Below are 24,560 nucleotides of genomic sequence, written 5' to 3' on the forward strand. Positions count from 1 at the left end.
AGCAGCTCACAGAGAAAAAACAGCAAATTTGCCCCCTGTTTTGTCTTTTAGCACCAGTAGGAATCAAATTTTTGTTTTTTACTTTTATTTTTTTGATATTTTTTTCTCAACTAGGGGCACAAGAATAGAAACAACACCAAATATCAGCTCAAATCAATGAAAGATATGATCGGTATAAATTCAGGAGTGTTTGGAAAAACTGGTGCTAGAATTTCGGAGCTCGAATCGAGTACCTTCCTGATTTTTTTTGAATTTTTTGAGAACGCCCTTCCTAGAAATTTTATGTGCAATTTTTTGAGAGCTTTCCAGGAAATTTTTTTTGACAACAATCGGAGTTCCAAGTGAAAAGTTGTGCCCGTTTTAAGGAGGACCCTCCGAATTAGGTATTTGTGGCGGTGGAAACTGAATCGGATGCGAATCGGTGGATCGGTGGTGGATGGAAATTTTTTTTATAGATTTATTTTTTGTTTGTAGATGGCAACAGATGGAAGAAACAAAACTGAACTAAAATAAATCTAAACCAGCAACCAAAATCAACCTAGGATATGAACTCAGAACTACGGACTCCGAAACTAAATTGTGCAAAAGGCTGAGCGAGGGTTGTAGGTCCGAAAGAGTAAAAAAATTTTGTGGCTTTTTTGTGGACTATAGGACGGAAACAAAACAAATCTAAAGGCACATGAGTATACCTCATGGGCAACCTGATAACTGATACCACTTGATAGGAGGATGAGTCCTAATCTTCCGAGAGGTACGGTAAACTTGATTGGTGGAGAACTCAATGTTGATGAACCAAGGCTCCAAACGAACAGATCCTCGCAATCACTACACCATTGCTCCATTAGTTATCACCCATGTTGTAAGGATGACCTTGCCACGAAGGCTTATCCCTACAAGCGCAATCAAGAACACAAGCAAGAACAGGTGATGCAATCAAACAAACTTGATTACGAGATGGGGTCTCACAAACTGATGAACGGCGACACTGTTAGATGATAGATTGAATCTAAGCAAAACCCAAACCCTAAAGTGGCGATGGCTACTGAATAAAAAGGAGTTAGGGGCATGCAAGTCCCCTGGACGCAACCCTAACAGGCTCCAACACGATACACGGGCCAGCAGCCCAAAAGATGGTGACGCAGCACACGTCCACTTGTTTCCACAATTCCCGTCGACTCAAAAGGAATTTTGAGGTAGGACTAGTGCCATTGGAAGTCTTATAAAATTCTGGTCCAACGATATATAGAACGTCCAAACCCGACTCCGTATGTGGCCTGGGCATCAATTTTGGTGAAGTCAGGTTCTGGAATCTGAGGTGGAGTTGAAGTCGAGTTGGACCTTGACCCCTCCTTGGTGTGGGCGTCGTACTCCTTGACTCCTTGGCCTTCTCCAAGTCCTTGCTGGTCCTCTCCATTGTTCCTAATCAATAAAACATGCATGGAACCAAGCATAAGTTCTGAAAAACAATTGACAAGGTTAGAACGTACCTGGAGATCCAACTGTCGCGCATGTGCTCTAGTGATCGGTCCTTGCATTGTATGCAAAGGAGAGATGCCCTCATCACTTACTAACTGGAAGTGTGATATATATCGCCTTACAGAGGAAAAGGAACACCTTCAGCAAGCCTTTGAAAGCTTTCAAATGAATTATGCAAATCTTACTAAAGCGCATAAAGTTTTCGTCAAACAACTCCATGATGCAGACAAGCAGCTGGTGGCGAACATGCAGATGATCCAGTCCTTGAATGCTACAAGGAGTGAAAACAAAAAGAACTCGACAAGCTCGAGACCGCTACATGCATTGTGGCTGAGATGGTGGATCCCACCGTAGATGTATGTACCTTGCTAGAGCATCTTCGTGATGCTCCGTGAAGTATTGCCAGCTACGCATCTGGGATAGCCAAGGTGCTGCTGGCGCATGTCTTGGGGCTGGTGAAGTCATATCAACCAGCCATGGACATGAAGCCATTTGTAGATGGTGCTGCTGAAGGCTGCACGGAGGAGCAATTCAGTAGGTACTCTTAGGAGGTAGAGCCTGTGGCTTACAAGATAGTTGATAACATGCATGAGGACTTGTTCTGATTGCCTGTAGTAGTCAAAAAACTATCCTATCTTGTAATATATGATGTATTATGCCTGTTGATTGTACGGAGTACTCGTGTGGTACTATCAATCATAGGACTTTAAAAAGACTCGATATGCGTGGGTTAAGCTTCTCAGAGTGCAACGACTCTAGATGTAGTCAATAACTTGGCATTCACTAGTTAGCCCCTTGCAAGGGTTTTGAGCGAATCAAAATTTACCCGCATCGTGTGGCCCTCTGGTTTGCTTATGGTAATAGACATGGTGACCTCTTCAACTTTCTCGTAGTGACTTGCCCAATTAGTTCTGGTGAACCGTATAGGGTAGTACTCGAAGTAATCGGATTGTGCACAAATAGTTTTGCGGCTTAGCCAGAATGGCTTGTGGATAGTAGTCATTTAGGTGGAACTTGTGGCGGTAGCCTTCGAGCACTCCTGGTGACTTAGTGTAGTTAGCCCATTGTTAGTACTCGTGGCCTGAGCCCCCAAGTTTTACAATCTAGCTGAGAGGCAAAAGTAGTCGTTTGGGTACCAAACCAACTCTTTATTGATAAAAAATGTTGCACTGCAGCTGACAAATTTGTGTACAAGTTATCTAGGGGTAGAAATGGCGTAGGTGCTTGATATATATTGCAGGAGTTCGGAACCTCCTAGCCATCAAGGTACTGTAGCTGATACGACCCTGGTCTTGTAACTCTGGAGACGATGAAGGGCCCTTCCCATCGCGAGTTGAGCTTGTGGATCCCAGTCTCATCCTGGATGCGATGAAGGACTAGATCACCAATGTTGAAGGATCTCTCCTGGATGTTGCGGTCGAGGTAGCGTCGGATGCCTTGTAGGTAGTGGGCTGATGGAACTAGAGCATTGCATCTGACTTGTTCTGCCGAGTCCAGCTCTAGTTGTCTTGGCTCGTCAGCCTCGCCTTCTTCCTACATTCCAATATTGGAGATTGCTACAGGATGTCGTAGGGAGGATAGCTTCTGACCCGTAGATGAGCAAGAAGGGTGACTATCCTGTGGCTTTGCTTGGTTGAGTGCGAAGCCCATAGACGGCTAGTGGTAACTCGTGGATCGACTTACCACCTTTTTTGATGTTGGTGTCATAGAGTCTTTTCTTCAATCCATCAGGGATCAGGCTGTTAGCGAGCTCAATTTGGCCATTGGCCCTCGGGTGAGCCACCAAAATGTATTTGACCTCGATGGCGCTGTTCCCATAGAATTCCCAGAACTTGTGAGAGTGGAAGTTTGATCCTAGGTATGTGATGATAGTGTTCGGGAAGCCGAATCGATGGAGGATGTCGCAGATAAAGTTGACTACTCTGTTTGCTGAGAGCTTTGTAATTGGCTTGTACTCGATCCACTCTGTGAACTTATCGATGGCTACCAACACATGAGCAAAACCTCCTGGCGCTGTTGTCAGATGCTGAATCATGTCCAGGCCCCAACATGCGAATGGCCAGGAAGGTGGTATGGTGATGAGGTTGTGTGTTGGGACGTGAGCTTGCTTGCCGAAAAATTGGCAGTTGGTAGTTGGTACACCAGCGGACGAGCACTTTAGCATCTGCCAAAGCCGTTGGCCAATAGAACCCTGATCTGAATGCTTTCCTAACTAGTGTACATGATGCCGCGTGGTTGCCACAGGTGCCTTCATGGATCTCTCGGAGTATGTCTTTGGCCTCCTCGATGAGGACACACTTCATGAGTACCCCTATTGCTGATCTGCATTTGTATAGCTTGTCGCCAACCACAACGTACCCTTTGCTCCACCTGATGACGTGTGTAGCCTCAGCGCTTTTTTATCAACACTGATGTACTCTTGAAGTTGGGTTCTCGATCTTTGATGAAGTCAATGAAAGGTACTCGCCAATCAACCTCGATCATCATGACCTCTTGATCGGGTTCAGTAGGACCCTGACCAATGGTAGCTTGATCTAGTTTCTTGATGGGCGGATGGTGTAACTCATGGATGAATACTCCCGGAGGGACGTTTGCTCGATCAGAGCCCAACTTCAAGAGTACATCAGCCCCAAAATTGTTGTCTCAAATCATGTGGTGAATCTCTAGGCCCAAGAACTTATTCTCCAGTTGGCGTATCTCCATGACATACGCATCCATGGGGTCCTTGTTGACGTCCCACTCCTTGTTGACTTGTTGAACCACCAGCAAGGAGTCATCATAGACAAGTAATCGCTTGATGCCAAGGGAGAGTGCTAGGCGTAGCCCGTGCAATAGTGCCTCCTACTCAGCTTCGTTATTTGATACCTCAGATAGTATTTGCAGTACGTATTTGAGTTGTTCTCCTTTGGGTGAGATGAAGAGGACTCCTGCGCCGCTGCCTCCGAGCTTGAGTGAACCGTCAAAGTACATGACCCAATGCTCTAGCACGCTAGCTGGAGCTGCAATTTGATTTTCTCGCCACTCCGCCATGAAATCGACTAGTGCTTGTGACTTGATGGTTGTACATGGCTTGAAATCAATGCTGAGAGCCCCCAGTTCCACTACCCACTTGGAAATACGTCCAGTGGCATCCCAATTGTGAAGTATATCTGCCAATGAGAAATCAGTGACAACTGAGATTTGGTATTCATCGAAGTAGTGGTGGAGCTTCCTAGATGTGATGAGTATTGAGTAGAGAAGTTTCTGAATTGAAGGATAACGAACCTTGGATTCAGAAAGGACTTCGCTGACGTAATACACTAGCATCTGCACACTAAAGGCACGGCCTTACTCAGAGTGCTCCACCATAATAGTTGTGCTGCTGACATGAGTAGTCGCGGCGACATACAGTAATATGTTTTTGCCTGGTAATGGAGCTGTGAGGATAGGAGGTGTCTGCAGATGATGCTTGAGATCTATCAGAGCCTGCTCTGCCTCTTCATTCCACTGGAACTTGTCTTACTGCTTCAGAAGCTTGAAGAAGGGTAGTCCCCATTCCATGGTTGTGATGGCGGTGTTCTTCTCCGGCTTAGCTTCAATTCCTCGGTGAGTGACGGTGAACCTGAGTAGTTTCCCTGTCGGTACGCTGAAGACGCACTTTGTCGTGTTGAGCTTCCACCTAAACTTGCGCAAGCTACTGAAGGTTTCCTCAAGATCTAAGATGAACTCGTCATGGCTTCTGGTCTTAACGACCATGTTGTCCATGTAGGCTTCAACATTGTGATGTAGCTGGTCGGCGAAGCATAATTGGATGGCTCGCTGATAGGTGGCTCCCGCTTTCTTCAACCAGAAGGACATAGTCGTGTAGGCATATACTCCAAACAGGGTGATGAATGTTGTCTTGATCTAGTCTTCTTCCTTGAGGGCAATCTGATGGTAGCCCGAGTAGTAGTCAAGGAAGGAGAGCAGGACACAACCATCGGTAGAGTCAACGACTTGGTCAATGCGTGGGAGCCTGAAGGGATCCTTCGGGCAGTGTTTGTTGAGATTGGTATAATCCAAAAACATCCTTAATTCATTATTGTTTTTTTCAAAACAAGTACAGGATTAGCTAGCCACTCTAGGTGGTAAAGTTCTTCGATGAAGCCAGCCATGGGTAGTTTTGCTAACTCCTTCTTCATGGCTTCCCTCTTGTCTTGAGCGAAGCGACGTAGTCGCTGCTTCTTCGAGATGGCTTTTGTATCAACATTTAGGGAGTGCTCAATCAGGTCCTTGGGCACCCCTGGCATATCTGTTGGATTCCACGCAAATATGTCTCAGCTAGCCCGAAGAAAGCTGATGAGCGCTCTTTCCTATTTGTCACTCAGCCCTGCTCCAATCAGGGATGTCTTGGATTGGTCGCCCTCCAGCAGTTGGATGGGTTTCATGCCGACATCGTTGGTGGGCTTCACCGTGGACTGTCTCAACTTCTTAGTCGGAATCACCATCTCCGACTGGTAGAGCTGCAGCGCGGCCATGAATACTTTAGCTAAAGCATCTGGCACACGTGTACGACTTCTTCAAATCGCCATGGAAGGTCAGCACCCCTGTCTTGCCTAGCATCCTGAGGAGCAGGTAGACGTAGTGGGGTACAGCCATGAACTTGGGTAGAGCAGGTCTGCTGAGGATGGCGTGTTATGATGACTCGAAGTTCACTACCTCGAACTTGGCGTACTCCATGCAGTAGTTGTTCTTTGTCCCAAAGGTAACTAGCAGCATTACCGAGCCAATTGGTGTGGCCGAGTACCCTGGGATGATGCTGTAGAAAGGAGACTTGCTGGCGGTGAGCATGTTGGAGATGTTCAACCCCATCTTCTTCAATGTACTCGCGAAGAGCAGGTTGAGGCCGCTCCCGCCATCGATGAGTACTCATGTGAGTTGTGAGCCTGCCACCATAGGATCTATTACGAGTGGTAATTTTCCCATCTCGGCGAAGTTGGTCCACTGATCCTCTCTAGAGAAAGAGATCGGGACCTCACTGTATCTAAGGGGTCGCTGCATGACTGACTCGATAGCCATGATCTCACGCAGAGTGAGCATCTGCACTCGCTTGGTGGGGAAGCCGGAGTCGCCACCGAAGATGACGTTGATGATGTTCGCAGGGTGTTGGTAACCCTACGCCTCCAACTTGTCTTCCTCAACATCATTCTTGTCCTTCTTCTTCGCGTTCTTATCGGGACGAGGCACGTTCAAGGACTTGCGGAGGCTGACGGACTTGAAAAGTGTGTGCTTGGACTTCGGGTGCATCGGGCATTGCTTGTGCAGGATCTTTACGAACTGCTCCTACTGGCTCCCCGACTTCTTGCCTTACGAGTTGCGGTCAATAGCCGCGATGAGATCATCTTGCTTGTGCTTTTGGGAGGATCCCGAGTAGTCCCGCCGGCCTTTGTCGGAGCGATTGTCGTTGTTCCATTTGCCCCCGTTGTTGGTGTTCCACTTGGGGTAGCGGTTGCGTTCCTAGTCCTCCTGGTCACCCCATCGCTGCATCATGTCATGAAGTTCCATGATGGTGTTGGGCCGGTTGCGTCCAAAGTAGCGGTAGAGGTGCCGCTCGGCGAAGCCATTTTGGAAGCAGTCGATGACGTCCTCGTCGAAGATGTTGGCGATGGTGGCACGGGTGTCGAAGAAGCACTAGGTGTAGGACCTCAGGATCTCGTTCTGCTCCTACTTGCATTGAGACAAGTCATGACGAGTACTTGCCCGAAGCATGGAGCCCTAGAAGTTGTCGATGAAAACATTAGTGGAAATCAATGCTTCAATGACAAATGGTTTTTGTCACCGTAAAGGCCAAATACATCATGGAAGAAGTTGCATCAAGTTTGATCTACCATGATGAAATGCCCAAAAACATCACAGAACGGATTTTATCTGTGATAAAAAACTTTCATCACGAAAGTATATTCCGTTCTGTGACGCGTCGCAAAATCATCACAAAACAACTGGATCCACATGCCCCTATCCACGCTGGCAGCTGATGTGGCGCCGTCCATGCTGGCAAGTGACGTGGCCAAGACACGCTAGCAGGCGATGTGGCTTCGTCCACGCTGGCAAGTGACGTGTCGGGTGGCACGTGTCGCAAAGGGACCGACACGTGGTGAGCTAGCATAAGGCCACATGGCATGCCAGCATTGCACCACATGTCATTATTTTGTCCACCCATGTGTCCTCATCTCATTTTGACACATAACGTCTTGTAATCAGTCCACGTGTCTTTTCATGATGTGACCACTTGTCATTTTTTGATTTGTCCACGTATCGTTATCCTGTTCGCCTACGTGTCCTCTCCTGGTTCACCCACGTGCCGGCTTCCTGTGTCTCCACATGTTGTTTTCCTATTCGTCCACATGCCCTTTTCTGGTTCGCCCACGTGTCGATTTCCTGTTTACCCACGTGTCCTTCCCGGTTTGCCCACGTGTCGGTTTCCTGTTTGCCCACGTGTCCTTTCGTTGGTGATCAATTGCTTTGTGGATTGTCTCTTGATTAGTTGGTGTTTATCCCCTAAATATCGCAAATTTCTTACATCCAAACAAAGTATTTATGTGTTACTAACAAAAAATCAAAAAGTTTAGCCTACGTCCTTCTTTAGATCCCTTCTTTTACTCCGATAGTATTGCGGATTGAAATCGATGCGAAGAAAATGAATGCATTTACATACTATAATAAAAAGTAAGTGTGATAAATATAGAATTGGATCATATCACATGACTTATTCCATTTATGCTTTATGGGATCTTACGGAGCCTGTTCATGGATGGCATGGTTGGGGTACGACTATAGAAAATATTCTCCTCGAGTTAACCAGCCTATCCTTCCTAGATAGGGGACTTCCGTGTTGATTGGATGTGGAGACACCTTTGGTCGTGAGTTTTAATGTGGCAGATCCAATTCTCTATCTGCATGGCCAAATTAATAATTCAAGTCACACACTCCCATAATCCGCCTTATTTTCTTTCATAAAATTAACTTCAATACTTCGAAGTTGAAGAGAAGTATCCAAATGAAAAATCTTATTGTAAAATAAGACATGTTTGTAGCAATGAAATACAACAACCTACCCTATATGATATATGCGAATTAGAATTCTCTATGATACGCCTTCCCTATGAAGGACCCGAAATACCTTGCTTACGTATCATTGGAAAGCGCATTAACATAAATACGGCAGTAAGCAGAGCAGTACAAATGTATGTAAACTATAAAAATGAGTCAAAGTGGATTGACCCACACTAGCACTTCCACGTAATAATTCCACTAAAGGGGATCCTATTACCGGAGTCGCTTCAGGTACACCTGTCACAATTTTAACAGCCTAATAACCAATTTGATCCCAAGGCAAAGAATAACCAGTTACGCCAAATGATGCAATCAATACAGCAAAAACCACACATGTGACCCAAGTTAATTCACGGGGTTTCTTAAATCCACCTTTGAGATACACACGAAATACGTGCAGGATCATCATTAGAACCATCATCCTTGCTAACCATCAATGACCTGATCGGATTAACCAACCAAAGTTGGCCTCTATTATTATATATTGAACGGAGGGAAAAGCCTCTGTAACGGTTGGTCGGTAGTAAAAAGTCATAGCAAAACCCATAGCGACTTGTACTAGAAAACAAGTAAGTGCAATTCCCACTAAACAATAAAAATATGTTAACATGAGGAGGAACATATTTACTAGTTATATCATCCGCAATTTCTTGAATCTCAAGACGTCACTCAAACCAATCATATACTTTATTGAGATAGATAACTAGCCTCACTCTCCCTCCGAGAACCGTATATGAAAATTTCATCTTGTATGGCTCAAGCAGAAACACACAAATTTTCAACGGATATTAGAAAAAAAAGTTCAAAACTTCACCGGCCACGGTATTCGATTGATTTGCCTTGAAGATATAAAATAAGAAAAATTCATAATTACTTCTTTGTGATGATAATGCCAAAAAATCTCAAGTTGGCTCATCTATCTTTCTTTCCCATATGTTGATCATTAGAGGCCTATTGACTTTTCCCTTCCCTATTTTTTATTTATTTGATTTTTTGATTTTTACAAGTCAAAAAATTAAATAAAAATTTATAGTGGTTTTCTGATAGAAATTAACTTGTTGCGATCCTATGAATCAATTCAATTAAAACCTTAGATTCATACTAGAGCTACGATGATTGAGTCTCAAGCTAAACAAAAGGCAAGGGTTCTTCGAATAAGAACCGCTTGACGAGCATTTATTGAAAGAGAAAAAAGTTGTCTTTTGGGCAAAAAAAAATTGGAAGGAAGAAAATTTATTTTTTTATTAAGAACTGCTTGAAATATTTTTTCAGTCTGGTTGCGAGGTCTAAATAATGAGTATGAATCACAGTTCCATTTTTTTCTTGATCCACTCTATGTATTTCGTGTTCAAGATACTAGAATAAATAATATCCGATGAAATAGAATCATCTTGATGCCCTTTCTATGTATTATTAATAGGATCAATTCTAACAAGTCACACACTCATATTCCAGAGATACCGAGACAAAAAAAAATCCACGGTCGAAATACGAGAATGTCTAGAAATGTGGAGCTTAAAATAGAAAGGCTTTTTCTGGATGCTAAAACTATGACTTCATAGTTTTTGTTAGTTGAAATCTAATTCTTTAAAATTCCATCCAGTAAAACAGAAGATAGATAGATAGGAATATCGCGGATAAAGCCGTTGCAACCCCCAAAAAAGGAGTAGTCCCCCAACCCGGAGCTACTTTCCCATATTTCGAGTTCAAGAGTTTCAATAAACTACCTGCGCCAGTCCGTTTTGGCTTGGGTCTAGAACTATCTTCAACAGTTTGTGTAGCCATAAATTCTATTTAATCATTGGTCTTGACTTTGTATCCTATTCCGTTATAGTTGTAAATACACAATCTTTTCATAGATCCATTGTAATCTTGAAATTCTATAAAAATGGAAACAACAACTTTAGTCGCCATCTCCATATTTGGTTTACTTGTAAGCTTTACTGGGTATACCTTATATATCATGTTTGGGCAACCCTCTCAACAATTAAGAGATCCATTCAAAGAACATGGGGACTAATTGAAGTAGGACTTCTTACTTTAATCAAATAATTTATTTCCTGCAATTAAATTATTTCATTTTTTAGTCAGAACCTTAGGTGGTTCTCGGAAGAAGATAGCGAAAATATTATTCCTAGAGTCGAAACTAAAAGGAACATATAAACCAATGCTTCCATAGATTCAATCCTGATTTATTTACAATTATAACTTCCACACCTATTCACTTATAATTTGGTATCATTTCCCATATAAAAAAAGAAAAGAGCCAAAGAAAGGACAGGAGAGGAGATGTTTCTGATGTCAAATCAAAAAAGAGAGGTGAAAGATACCATAACAATATGGTATCAGGCTGCCAGTCTCCTTGTAGTTGGATCTCCAACTTTTTGGAATGTTCCAAATTCCACTTAAGCATCTAAGTCTGGATCAATACCAGCAAAAACATCTCGGAACAAGGTTCGAGGGCCATGCCAAATGTGTCCAAAAAAGAAGAGTAGCATGGCCAAAAGTGAAACAACCCCTTGGACTGTTGTGGCAAACACCCTCTGATTTCAAAGTAGCTTGATCTAATTAAAAAATTCCCCTAATTGAGCATGTCACGCATTTTTTTTGCAGTAGCCGGATCAGAATAACTTACTCCATTAAGTTTGCCACCGTAGAATGTGGTAGAACCGCCTGAATTATTCCGGCTCAAGTGCGCTAGTCATCGCTATACAACCGATACTAACTCAACGCACTTCAAACGGAACAACTCATTGGTCTATCGGGTCTCCGCCCGATGCAACCACGGTTCAACAGGATCGAAGCAGGTTTACCTCGCACGAAGGCGAGTTTTACAGCTGCACAACAGCTCATCAACTTTTAATTCACAGAATACTAAACATTATTACAAAACGTTCAGACTTAAGTAAACTTATACAAATATTATTCAAATGACAAGCTAAACAGCTTGCCCAGGTTCACAGCGGAAGAAAATTTACACGCGACTACACACGTCGCGGAAGTTGACACCACATTCAGCCCGAAACCTGGTGTCATTTCGGGGGGTCACTGCCAACCGGGGACGGATCCCACTCCACGGACCAGCCAAATGGAACAGAGGTTGGCCATGCAGGACTATCCGTGGGGTTCTCGAGGGTTATGCCTGAAAAATTCACTAGCAAGACTGAGTATACTAATACTCAGCAAGGCTTACCCGGGATTAGGGTATACTTTGCCCATAACTAAACTCATGAAGGCTTGAAATGGTTCTGGGTTTAATTTTAGCTGGAAAGGAACAAAGAGTATGAGCTAACTTTCATATTTTAGCTTTCAGATTCTAGTTTGAATAACCATTCTAGGTAAGCTCCTATTCTAGACAAGCAAGATAGAGATTATCATCCATCAAGATTATTCCAACAATAGTTGCTGTTATTATTTTATGTGGTAGAAGGAATAAGCAGTCTCAATCTCCGCGAGAAACGGACGATTCCTGAATCGAATTTCAACCCTTGCAAGGTAAACCTAACTCACACGCTTGGAACATCCAATGATCGTTCCGAAGCAACCGTTTCCCTCATATTTCGGGTTATGGATCAGGGCCACCACAAGCGACTACAGGACCGTATGCACACCAATTGTGTAGGACGTACGTCTGTAGCGCGACTACATGATCGTACTCCTGTCTGCTACGCAGAACATACTCCCACACGTTGGTGCGTGTGTACAACAAACCAATATATCGAGTGGTGGGAATAAGTCCATTTGCCAGGCCAATAAGGTACTAGGCTTACCGCTTTACCATATTTCGTGTCATGTGGTTAGTACTTTCAAACGCTTAGCCACCACTACCACACACTGCGACCTTATCAACTTTTATCAACACAGACGGGGTAACCTTCCGAGTCATGATACTGTACATGACCCTGTCCATGATCCTTATAGTGACTGCAGAATAGTAAACATTGAACTCCTATATCGCGCGAGTGACAGAAAATCACCCGACTTCTACCGGTCCTATTAGCAGAGCATTTATGCGATAAGGACTCAGGTACAATACGTTGGTTCCTAGGATTCATGCATCTAGGGTTCCATTTCAACTCCTAGACTTAATGCAAGATACATAATATATATGCATAAAATTGCAGTTTGAAATATTGGGTTATGCACCGGGGCTTGCCTTCTTGAGCGTGGCTGGGGTCAGTGGGGCTTCAGTTATAGTCTCGGCGACGTTCGCAAGATCTTCAGAAAATCCTTGCTCGTTTTCCGGGACTAGCTCGTAGTCTCCGTCGTCGAGTGTCGTTGACTCTACATGATATGCAATGATTTAATTAGATGGTTCTTTAGTTAGGATTTTATTTCATAATAAAGTTGCAATCCAATAAATTAACAAATATAAACTCATGAAACAGGGGGGTGGATCCAATTCTATTATTTGTATTTAATTCATTGTCATATTAGTGGAATTACTTTGAAGTAATTTGACAAGTTTGATTTTTATTTTGAAAACCATCAAGGTTCTGACTTTGAAATTTTGGTGGATCAGCTTATTTCTAACAATAAGATTATGGTGAATTTTTCATAATTTCCTGAAAATAGAAACTAAAGTATTTGAATTTAAATTCAAATTTCAAGTTTAAATTCAAATCTTAAACAAACAGAGCTTTTATTCCTTGAAAATTTAATTAGGAACTCATTATCAACAAATTGAGCTATGTTAAAAAGATCTAAAAAGGAAAGTATTAGGAACATGCTTAAAGAAATTCAAACCATTTCAAATTTGATTTGCAAAAGTTTAAAAGAACTTAAACTACAGAGAAGTACTGAGTATAGAATTTTTACACAAGCTCACTTATCACATAAATAAGCTACACACCAAAAATCATAAGAAGATAAGCTTGTATGCAAAGGTTACACACAAATTACCCTTTTTCTAAACTCTAAAATAACTTTAAAAGCATTTGGTTTCAAACCAGACTCTATTAACAAAAGTAGTCGAATTCAACTTCTAGAGTACAACAAAACTGGTTTGACAATTTTTGGATTTTTCTACAAATTCCTATAAATTTTACAATTTGGCTGATTTGTGTTTGGAGAGGGGTGCTGTTTTCTCACAGATAGGCCCTTGGAAAGTTTTGAATGTTCGCAATTGGGTCCCTGGCCGGACTACACAGGAGGTCCGATCGATGCTGATCGAATTCCGGCGAGAGAGCTCACCGGCGGCGAGGGGCAAGTGAGGGCAAATGCTCAGGGACTCACAGCGGTTACATGGGTGGCCGGTGTCGGGGAAAGGAGGGGCTGTAGCGGCATAACGACGGCGAACAGGGATAGGCGGCGGAGGTCCGAAGGACGTCGTCAGCGTTCCGGTGGCTGGAGGGCAGGAGGGTGGTGGGGAGGTGGCTAATCAGCTTCTACGTGATGATGTGGTGCTGGCGGTGTGCTTGGCCGGGGCTAGGAGGCCGGATCGACGGGACAACGGCGAGGCCGAGCGGCGGCGGAAACTCGAGCTCACCGGCGTAGTGGTCCGGTCGTTCCGGTGCACACGAGCGAGATTGGGTAGGCTGGGGAGCACCAGTGGGTCGTGGGGATGCTAATTGTGCACTGGATCGGGGATGAGAGGCGGCGTGGGCGACTGTCGACTGCGAGCAGAAGCTACGGAGGAGGTCCGGTGAGGCGCGGTGGTCGGGAAAAGAATTGGCCGTGGGAATGTGGGTGCGGGGACGTAGGAAGAAGTGTATTAGGAGCTCCAGGATGTGCTTCGAGTTGAAGAGAGGGCACAGTGGGCGATAGCTGGTGCTGGCGGCCGGCGGCGAGCGTGGCGGTCGCGGGCGGAGCTCGGACAGTGGCGGGGGCAGCGCGGCGCATGCGGGAGAAGACAGCGGGGAGGACTAGAGCGGCGGCTGACCGGGGAGTGACGCGTGGGGACTGCCAGAAGCAGGAGGTGGCGCCGGTCGGGTTGCAACGACGGCGAGCAGCGGCGGAGAGCATTTCGGGCGGATGGCAACGCGGCGCGACAAGGCGAGGAGAGGCCAGCGCGAGGCCGAGTGAGCGGAGGCGGGGTGCAGGAGCGGCATGTGGTGCACAGAGGGGCACCGCGGAGCAGTTAAAGCTCGGCACATGGCCGACGAAGGCGGCGAGGCGTCGGGCAGAGCGGAGACAGAACAGAGCAGAGCAGGGGGGCTGAAGATAGACGAAGGGACTGATCTGCTATTTTCCAAAAGTGCAGGGGCTCCTCTGTAAAGACTAGATAACTTTCAAATTATAGCTCAAATGAAAATGTTCCCAAAAGCAAAAGTGTAGAGGTCAACAATATCTACAACTTTGCTTTAAGGTTCAGTTTCAAAAGAGCTAAAGATTTGAAACTAACATAAAACTTGGTAAAACTTTAAACTTTAAGTAAATCCTATGTAGAATTCTATAGTACACTTGCATCCTAGGGGTAGTTTTATCTCTATTTGGGGTTAAAAGTAAGTTCTTGACTTTTCACACAACAACCTTTATATGTTTTGATTTTTACTTCCCATTCTCACCCATTTAACACTAAAGGACCTATAATTTTCAGAATTACATATATGTCCTTTTCCCTTTTGCATTTAAATTTGAGCACACATACACAAAATCAAACATGCACACTTTATACTAAAATTTAGTTTGTTTATAATCCTAATACTTGAATGTCACATAGAACTCCACCATTACGCCTATTTGTTCAACACAATATTTGGATTCTGCTATTCTAAAAGGAACGTCTGCTCTCTGTTGGTGGTCGTTAATTACAACATCAACCACCAACATCTCGGTGAATAAAGTGGGTATAAATATATTTCTATGCATTATTTTATTTGAACTAACAAATTCCACAAGTTTTGGTGGCTTGAGATGTTTTGTAGGATTATGCTCAGAATACGCAGGAAACAACATTAGATGGAGCATATGCAAGAATGGTGAAACATGGACATAAGATGACACCAATAGAAACATTATCTAATGCCAAATTGGACATTACCATGTTGAAGAGCTCATCAAGATGATCGAATTGGATATTTGGTTCACCCAATTTGGAGTCCGAATGAAAAAAGTTATGCAAATCGGAAGTTCCAGACTTGTGCCGTGCAGAAGTAGCCCTAATCCTTTGCCAAGCACATCATACCTTGCCAAAAGAATAATAGTGACCCCCTAGTGGACCCATATCAATAGGAGGAACAAGCAAATACAAAGGATACGACCGGAAGGCTTCCACCATGGATCTGACGGCCACAACTCGGAGTAAACTCAATTAAATTCAGTGAAATCAAGAGTGGTTGATCCATGATGACCATTCACCACACAATGGAAGTTGGATGGATGAATTTGGTGGAAATCCTAGGCCGGCCGACCTCACCTAGGACGGCTGGCTACTACTTTGGGGAAATCAATCAATCCTTTTCGGGCAACAAGTTGATGGCCTCAAGGAGCTAAATCAAGGTGCATCAATGCAAGATTGAAGAATCACAATTTGGCCGGCCTAGCATTTCCACAAAACCACCTCATCTTGCTCTGCGGCAAGTAACCGACATAGGGAGTGTGGAGGTGGTTGCACTTCACGCTAGGTGGCAGCAGGAGAGCATTTGGAGGGGAAGATTCCCCTTGGATTCCAAGAGCATCTCCACTCTCCCAAGACACCTCCAAACTATAAATGAGACCCCTCTCCCTGATTCTCACTTGTACCTTCTTTCACCACTTCTCTCCCACTTGGGGAGGCGCCCCTCTAGGCGGTGCTTCCCCATGTAATTCAAAGGTTAGTTCAGGAGTTAGAGTTAGGAGTTCTCTTCGGTTCTGGAGTCATCTTCAGAAGTCTAGGTATGAGTTCCATTGTATCTTTACCTTCTAGTAAGACTTTTCCTATTTAATAAAGTTGTCTTTATGCATTTCTACCATGTCAATGTTTACATTCCGCAGTACTATCTAATATCTAGATTAGTACCCGAATAGTTGTAGAGCTAAGTAGCTAGGTTGTTGTCTAGCTTCCCTTTCTTAAACGGGACCCCTTGTCGGCGTAGGTTGCATGTTCTACCTATTTGCGAGTGCTCTCTACTACAGATCATGGTAGGAGTAAGTAACTAGATTGTCGAGGCACGGAGCTTAGGCTTGATAGTTACCTTAGGTTGTGTTCCACCCCACGGAACAGTGTGGAAGACAGCAGGTGGTGACAGCTCTGTTCGTGCCTTGTAGTCCACCACATTCGGGTGCTTTCATAGCAATAGTAGCAGGTTGTCGTTGGACTCCCCTCTCACCCCTTTCTGATGTTCTTCCTCTTCCAGCCGCCAAAGTGAATGAAAGGTGATTCTAGTTTACATTCTGACTGCCTTCGGGTTCTATAGTAAGCCGTCTCCCTCACTGCTAATGTACGTCTCGAGCAGTGCTACCTTGGCCTACATTTCCTGCATCTTGGCATGAGAATGACCCATCATAGGAACCGTGCTCCTGTCTCATCCATTTCTTGACTATCGTTATCCTTGTGGTGAGGATGCATGTCATTATCTTTCCCTTCCTTCCATATCATTTTTTTGGAATAGCTAGATGAGTGATGACCTAGTATCCATTGCTCAACTGCATCCTATGAGAAATATGATACTCCGGAATACTCCTGGGTGAACTGCTACAATGGTGTTCCGTGCGCTTGTGGAATTATTCTAAAGGCTTAAGAAATGCCAACACTCTCACAGTTCCCTCTTGATCTACCAAAACTATTAGAAATTGTTTCAAAAAAAAAGTAGGCATACGGCGTACAAAAAGCTCGTGTCCTTCTTTATCTCCAAAGATGGGATGTCCTAACCATCCAACAGCTATTCCATCCGCATTGTCCATTGAGCTGCTCTAAATAATCCCCCCTTTGCCGGATTGCTACCAATATAACCATAAAAGGCTAATTTTTTGGGAATTTTAGACCAAGCTTCTAGCAAACTAAGATTTTTGGCTAACCCCTCGCTAACTCTTTGATATATTTTTTTCTGAAAGTATCCCTAATCCCACTGATAATGAGTAGACTATCAGACTCAGACCACGGGACTGTGCACATGGCATTCATTTTCTAGGATAAGGGATGGGACATGGCCCATACCCTACACTAGTTGTAACTACTCGTACAGGAGTAGGACTAGTCGGAATATAAGGAAACTATCCGAGTAGTACTTGGGTAGGACTCCTGAGCTTGTATTTGGCTAGGACCCCCTCCAAACCAAGACACATTGAACAGAACATCAAAGGCAATACAAACCATCACATAGGACGTAGGGTACTACGCATACTGCAGCCTGAACCTATCTAAAGTTTTGTGTTCCTTGAACCTTCGAGTTCCTGATCTCGGTGTTAGTGTTTTACCGCCACGCCCACCAAGGGATACCCCTGAGGTGGTGAGTTTGTAGGTAGAGTTGTCGCCGAGATCAGGAAGTCGAAGGTGCAAGGAACACAAAGTTTAGACATGTTCGAGCCATCAAGAGCGTAATACCCTACGTCCTGTGTGTTGTTTGTATTGCCTTGGGTGTTGATCAGGGTGATCCCCTCCATGAGGTACGAGTTGTTCCTCATGCTCCTATTCGAGGAGGGTCCCTTTCCGCCCTTATATAGTCTGGGGGGACAGGGTTACATGGAAATCCCAGCCAGATACGAGCTTAGGAGTCCTATTCGAGTACTTTTCGGGTAGTTTCCTACCGTTTCTGACTAGTTCTACTGCTGCTCGAGTAGTTCTACTACAGTATGAGTAGTTAAAACTGGTGTAGAGTGTGGGCCATATCCCATCCCTTATCTTGTTAAGATGTACGCCATATGCACAGTCCCATGGGCCTGAGTCTGACACTCGGCGACACCCCACCTACAATCTACCACCTCGGGGGTATCCCTTGGTGGGCTTCGAGGTTAAACACTGACATAGGACTAAATAATTTGATTGGGATAGTTGCCGATCCATACCACTAGAAAGTACTATTTCAATATTGCCCATATATAATCCTTTGTATAGATGTTGCGGCGGACGGACACTAAGATGGAATAGGTCCGCTAATATGCCAAATGTACCCGCAGAAATATGATGTGAAGCTATTCCTCCCAGAATGAAAGGATCAAAACCTTCTGCACCCCATGCAGGATTTACAGCTTGTAGTTTTCCAGTTAGTCCGTAAGGATCGGACACCCAAATACTAGGGCCATATAAACCCGTTACATGAAATGCACCAAAGCCAAAACAAGCCACCCCTGCAAGAAATAAATGAATTCCAAAGATCTTGGGCAAATCCAAAGAAGATTTTCCCGTCCGCTCGTCAATAGAATATTTCTAGGTCCCAATATACCCAATGCCAGATAGCTGCCAAGAAACACAAGCCAGAAAACACAATATGCACACCTGCCACACCTTCATAACTCCAAATACCTGGATTCATTATAGTTCCTTCTGAAATACTCCAACCACCCCATGAATTGGTTATTCATAAATGAGTCATGAAGTGGATGATGAACATACCTTGCCTCCACATTGGATCTAGAACAGGATTAGAGGGATAAAAAACCGCTAATTCGTATAAAGCCATCGAGCCAGCCCAACTAGAAACTAGAGCTGTGTGCATTATATGCACGGAAAGCAACTGACCCGGATCATTCAATACAATAGTATGAACACGATACCAAGGCAAACTCATGGAAATACCCCTTTAGCAAAGAAAAATAGACATGATGTCACTTTATTTTATCGCATTGGAAAAAAACTATTCATACATATCTATGTGCCTAACCCTACCATGGGATTCTATGTCAGAAAGTGTGAATATTTATTCCATTCTGTTAAAAATAACAAGCCAATTCTATTTGTAAGAAGAAAGAGAAGCAGATCTATTCTATACTCGATAAGAGCCAATATGCAATGGGTAGCTTAGGCTATTTGGGAAAACGAAGAATAGATCCTTAATCCCTTTTTATTTATTCAATCTGTCTTACCTTATATGTATAATCTTTCAATCTATGTATTAATAGAATCAATAGTATTCTTATAGAATAATAAAAAAATGAAGATAATAAACTGTGGATTCTTTCTTTCTCTTCCATTGGTGTAGTTTTCTTACTTAAATTTAATAATATTAATCTAATATGCCTATTGGTGTTGCAAAAGTACCTTACCAGATTCTCGGAGATGAAGAAGCAACTTGGGTTGGCTTATACAATGTTATGTATTGAGAAAGTACACTTTTTTTAGGTCAAGAGATTCATTGCTAGATTACGAATCATATTACAGGTCTGATGGTATATCTCAATATAGAAGATGGAATTAGTGATATTTTTTTTTGTTTATAACTCCCCTGGCGGGTGGCTAATCTCACGAATGGCAATTTTTGATACGATGCAAACGGTGACACCTGATATATATACAATATGTCTCGAAATAGCCGCGTCCATGGCCTCCTTCATTCTGCTTGGACGAGAACCCACCAAATGTATAGCATTCCGTCACGCTAGGATTACGCTTCACCTACCTGCTAGTGCTTATTATCGGGCAAGGACACTAGAATTTTTACTAGAAGTGGAAGAGTTACACAAAGTTTGCGAAATGATCACAAGGGTTTATGCACCAAGAACAGGCAAGCCTTTTCGGGTTGTATCCGAAGACATGGAAAGGGATGTTTTTATGTCAACAGACGAAGCCAAAGCTTATGGACTTTTTGAATATTGTACAGGGGGTGAAATGTTTGACGAGCACTGCGATACTGATCCAATGTGGTTTCCATAAATGTTTAAGGATTGGTAGTAGCTGGATTTCTTGTAAATTTATTTCAAACCTAAATTCAGTTTTTATGTTATTTTCTTGAAAATAGAAATACTTCATGATGATGAATCATCAGGTTAAGACCGATCTAAATGAATCCATATTTTCTATATACATACGACATGCCAATGGTTAAACAACTTATTAGAAATGCAAGACAGCCAATACGAAATGCTAGAAAATCGACCGCGCTTAAGGGATGTCCTCATCGTTGAGGAACATGTGCTAGGGTGTACGTGCGACTCGTTCAGATAATGAGTTCAAACAAATAAGAAAATTTTTGAAGTATCCATGATCGGTACCAACGAATAGAATAGAGAAGCTCTATCCTATATTTCTATGGTATATGGAATTTATGGTTTCCTTTGGTGCAAATCCAATCATCTAGATTGGAAGAAGCAATTCCTCCATTGGTAGCAAATGGTTTCCCATTAAGCGAAGGAAATAGTAATAAAAAGAAAAAGGTTTCTGCTCCTTTATCTTAAAAGAACGGACTAAAGGGCCAGCTACTTGGCCAACTTTCATAATTAAATACTGTCACTGTATGAATGGATAGGTAGAGACGAAGAATGTGAACTATACAAGTTCACAATACCTTTTGATGAAATGAAAGAAAGGGCTCCAGTGTATAGAGAGGGCCTCGTTGTTTAAAGGGGAAGCATAGAAAAGATGGAACCTACTGTTTTTTAAATATCGTTAGAATTTTTTATTTCTACGCCAAAGTCAGTTCGGCCGAACTGAAGGTTCGGCCAAACCAATGGAAACTCCTTTTGTAAGATCTCACTCCCTTTGTAAATTCTTTTGAGAACATGGCTATCTTTCTTTTTTATCTTTTTTTTCTAGGACCTTCAAGTGTCCAACTTTTTTTTGGAATGCTTGGACCTTCATGTGTCCATATATTTTTTTATCGATAGCCCATGTCTCTTTTGTAACAATAGATAGAGAGAGACCGACACATATCGTGGAGCTTTTATTTTGTGGGATATAATGAATGTTACAATGCTAACTTCTCATAGAAGCATAGCAAGGGGGTATATGGTGTGCACATGAATTGTGATCATGAAAGAATGAAAAGAATTCTTCCAAGGGTCACAACAATTTGAAAAAGCTCAATGCAAAGACAAGCAACATATGCATAAGGTTTTCAAGGTAACTCATCATATGGCTTTGGTAGGACTTTGGCATATGAAAGAGGAGCTTGCAAAGGCTTTTGAAGTTTTTCAAATAAATTTTTCCAAGCACTTAAGAATTAAGAGCAAAGATCAGATCATCAAACCATATCACACACATCAACTACTTAGATGAGCATACTGTCCTAAACATATTTGTTTACAAGTATCAACATGATAAGCATGAAATAGAACATATGCAAGCCAACCATAGAAAGTATGTAGAGCTGATGGAGCATGTTGATTCATTTTATTGAGCTTGATTTAAAGGATCAGATTTAAAATCCATCAAAACTCAAAAATTAGGGAGATTGCAAAGATTAAAGACACAAACCGACACGGTGGACAAAGATGGGCCTGAGTGGGCCACCTCCTAGGTCGGCCGAACCTTGGGTATGGCCAAACCCCTATGGGCCTAGCTCTGGCTCCCCTTTAGCTTATGTGCTCGTGCAGCATGGTGTGCTCTATTTGTGGGTGTTGGTGCATCATGTTAGCGCTGGAGAGTCTGTGGCTCTCCCCCCACAGTTATTTTATACCTAGATGCTTCATCCAAAAGACAAGTAAGTGATACAAGGACCCTACTGGGTTGGATGAACAGTGAGTCAAGTTTTGTTAAAATCAAAATGGAGGCGCTTGCAAAATGATTCGAAATAAAATGAAAGGAAATAAATAAACATGTTCTAAAAGTGCCTACTGCGCTGTAACGTAGATATTGTTGTGGCATGTGGCCATGTACAAGTGCTTTATCTTAGCGCGCAGGCCATGACAGAGGGTACGGAAGTCATCCTTAAGTTCTTCTATTTCTAACTTCCGCTTCACTTAGCGCATCACTAAGCCTCTGTTGTCGGTCAAAACCCGCCGGCGGGCAGCGACAGGCAACACGAGGAGCCGGAAGGCTTCCGGGACGGCTGGTGGGCCCCGGTCCCTCGGTCAACGGCCCAGTGATCCGGCGCGCGCCCTGGCTGAGAGTCGCTAGGCGTGCCACCTGATCCTACACCCGATCAGGAAGGTGTGACGTGTCCAACTCCTGCATGCACAGACATGCGTATAGGTCAATCCGAGCCGTGATCGGCTCATTACCTCCTCCCCGGCATCGGCTATGAAGAGCCGATTGCGTCAATACCGGATCGGATCTTTAGAACAGGCAATATGGAAATTGATACGTATGTATACATCTAAATAAAACTTGCTTCATAAATGCAATCTAATCCAATCCACAACAACTAAGCCCTCACTACACGATCGGAACATCCTACACGTAATTGAGCCTAATAGATACACAAAAACATCGACAAAACGATCTAAACAGAGAGCGAGAAAACAACTAAAAGCCGATTCCCGAACAACCTCTATTCAAGCACAAGCCGATACAGAGCATACTATCGGATCATTCAATTCGTTTGCAAGGCCTAATCGTGCACATATTGAACCAAGCTTCTAAATACATAGAAGCCAGCCATAACAGATTGGATCTACTGACAACTACGAAACAAAATAAAACCATCATATCCACGAACAGGTACGATGATCAAACATGCGAGAGCAATGCATGAAGCACAATGAAAGCATCAAAAGAAAAGATTACTCAACGCATGCTAAGATAAATAACGCTACTCGCCATCTACAAGGCTTCAGCACGAGCAACGTATAAGCGAACGAGCAAGGGTAACGCTACCCCGATCACGCAAGACGTGATCGGGGCCGCGTGGCGCTTACCCGATGAAGAACCCTAAAACAGGGGAGGCGATACGCCGAGAGTTGATGATGATTGATTCTTTCTCGTTTATTCACGGTACATATTTATAGTCCGTAGGCTTGTTCTCTTTAACTAACCCTAACCTAACACAACACGAATCTTAACTGTTTATTCCTAATTTACGCGGCTTTATGGCCTCCATCCTCCACGCGGGCCCAACTCGCAAGCTTTATCACGACCGCCTTCCAAGCCCATCTTGCTCCGTGGCCCACTTCTGACCTGGTCAAAATACGGTGATAACACATGCCCCCCTGGTTTCGGTAATAGAAATTCCGAAATCATTACTGCCTTGACCCTTCGTCTTCCGATCCGTACGACCGCGCCCTTTCGGCTCCCGATGGACGTGACTACTCTGCATCGACCTCCTGGGGAACCGTTACGGTGCCGATTCATTTCATCCACTCGTTGGCTTTATAAATTTATTTCCAGCACCTTCTTTACCCACTTTCCTTCACAACCATCGTCGACTCCCTCTCCTTCTTTCACCATGGCCTCTTCTTCCTCTGCTTCCTCCGTCATCTCCTACGAGTCCGGAACAACACGAGAACCCACTCCAGAATATGACCCAATCGCCGCTTATGAGGTCCGTGCTCCCCTGCATTGGGACGCAGTGGAGTGGGACTTTGATTATCAGTCCGAAGATGACGGCTCTCTGACTGACGGCGAGGATCTCGCTTTCCTCCTCGGAGCCGAGCTGGAGGAAGAGGAAGATGATGCCCTTTGGGGAGAAGACTTTTCTTTCTCAGAGGAAGAATCCGACTCCCTCTCCTCCGAAGAAGATCCGATGGCAGGTAACTTTCTCCTTGACAGGTCATCGGACGACACTTCCGACAGTCGCGGAGGAACCGACGATGATGACGGCTTCACCAGTGGCAGCGATGGGAACGACGCTGACGATGATAGTGACGACGGTAGCAGCAGCAGCGGCGCCAGCATCGCTCCACCGTCCAAGCGCCGCAAAGCCTCTGATGTGCACTGGTGGTAGATTGTAGTACCCCTGTTAGGTTGGTTCCAGGAGTAGCTAGTTCCTCTTTTGTTCTTGCTGACTTGCCATGAATACAATCTGCTTTGTGTTAATCCCTCTTATTATGCACAACAATTCATTCAAGAGCCGATGGCATCGCATCGGCTTTAAGGTATACCACCCCGGATCTGAAACCGCTCTTCATTTTACTTTACCTTCTGCCAGTCAATCCAGCGCAAACCTCCACAGGCCGATTCCGATCCCCTTTTCGCTCGCAAACCCTAGCCGCGAGATCTCCCCTAGTCCTTGAGACACACGCTCGATCTTGCGCCGCCACCCTAGATTCATTCTCCAAGGTTT

At 43.9% G+C, this 24,560-nt stretch overlaps 1 protein-coding gene across 1 annotated transcript in view; it reads right to left on the minus strand.

The window, feature by feature from the left end:
• Positions 1 to 6,951: 6,951 nt before the first annotated feature.
• The window catches only part of LOC112880891, a 51,801-nt gene continuing 34,192 nt past the window's right edge, over positions 6,952 to 24,560 (minus strand). Inside the window, exon 3 of the mRNA XM_025945620.1 lies at positions 6,952 to 7,125. Coding sequence (XP_025801405.1) covers positions 6,952 to 7,125 — 174 coding nt within the window. The remainder of the gene's footprint in view (positions 7,126 to 24,560) is intronic.

This window comes from Panicum hallii, chromosome 2 (assembly GCF_002211085.1).
Source record: "Panicum hallii strain FIL2 chromosome 2, PHallii_v3.1, whole genome shotgun sequence".
NCBI lineage: Eukaryota > Viridiplantae > Streptophyta > Magnoliopsida > Poales > Poaceae > Panicum > Panicum hallii.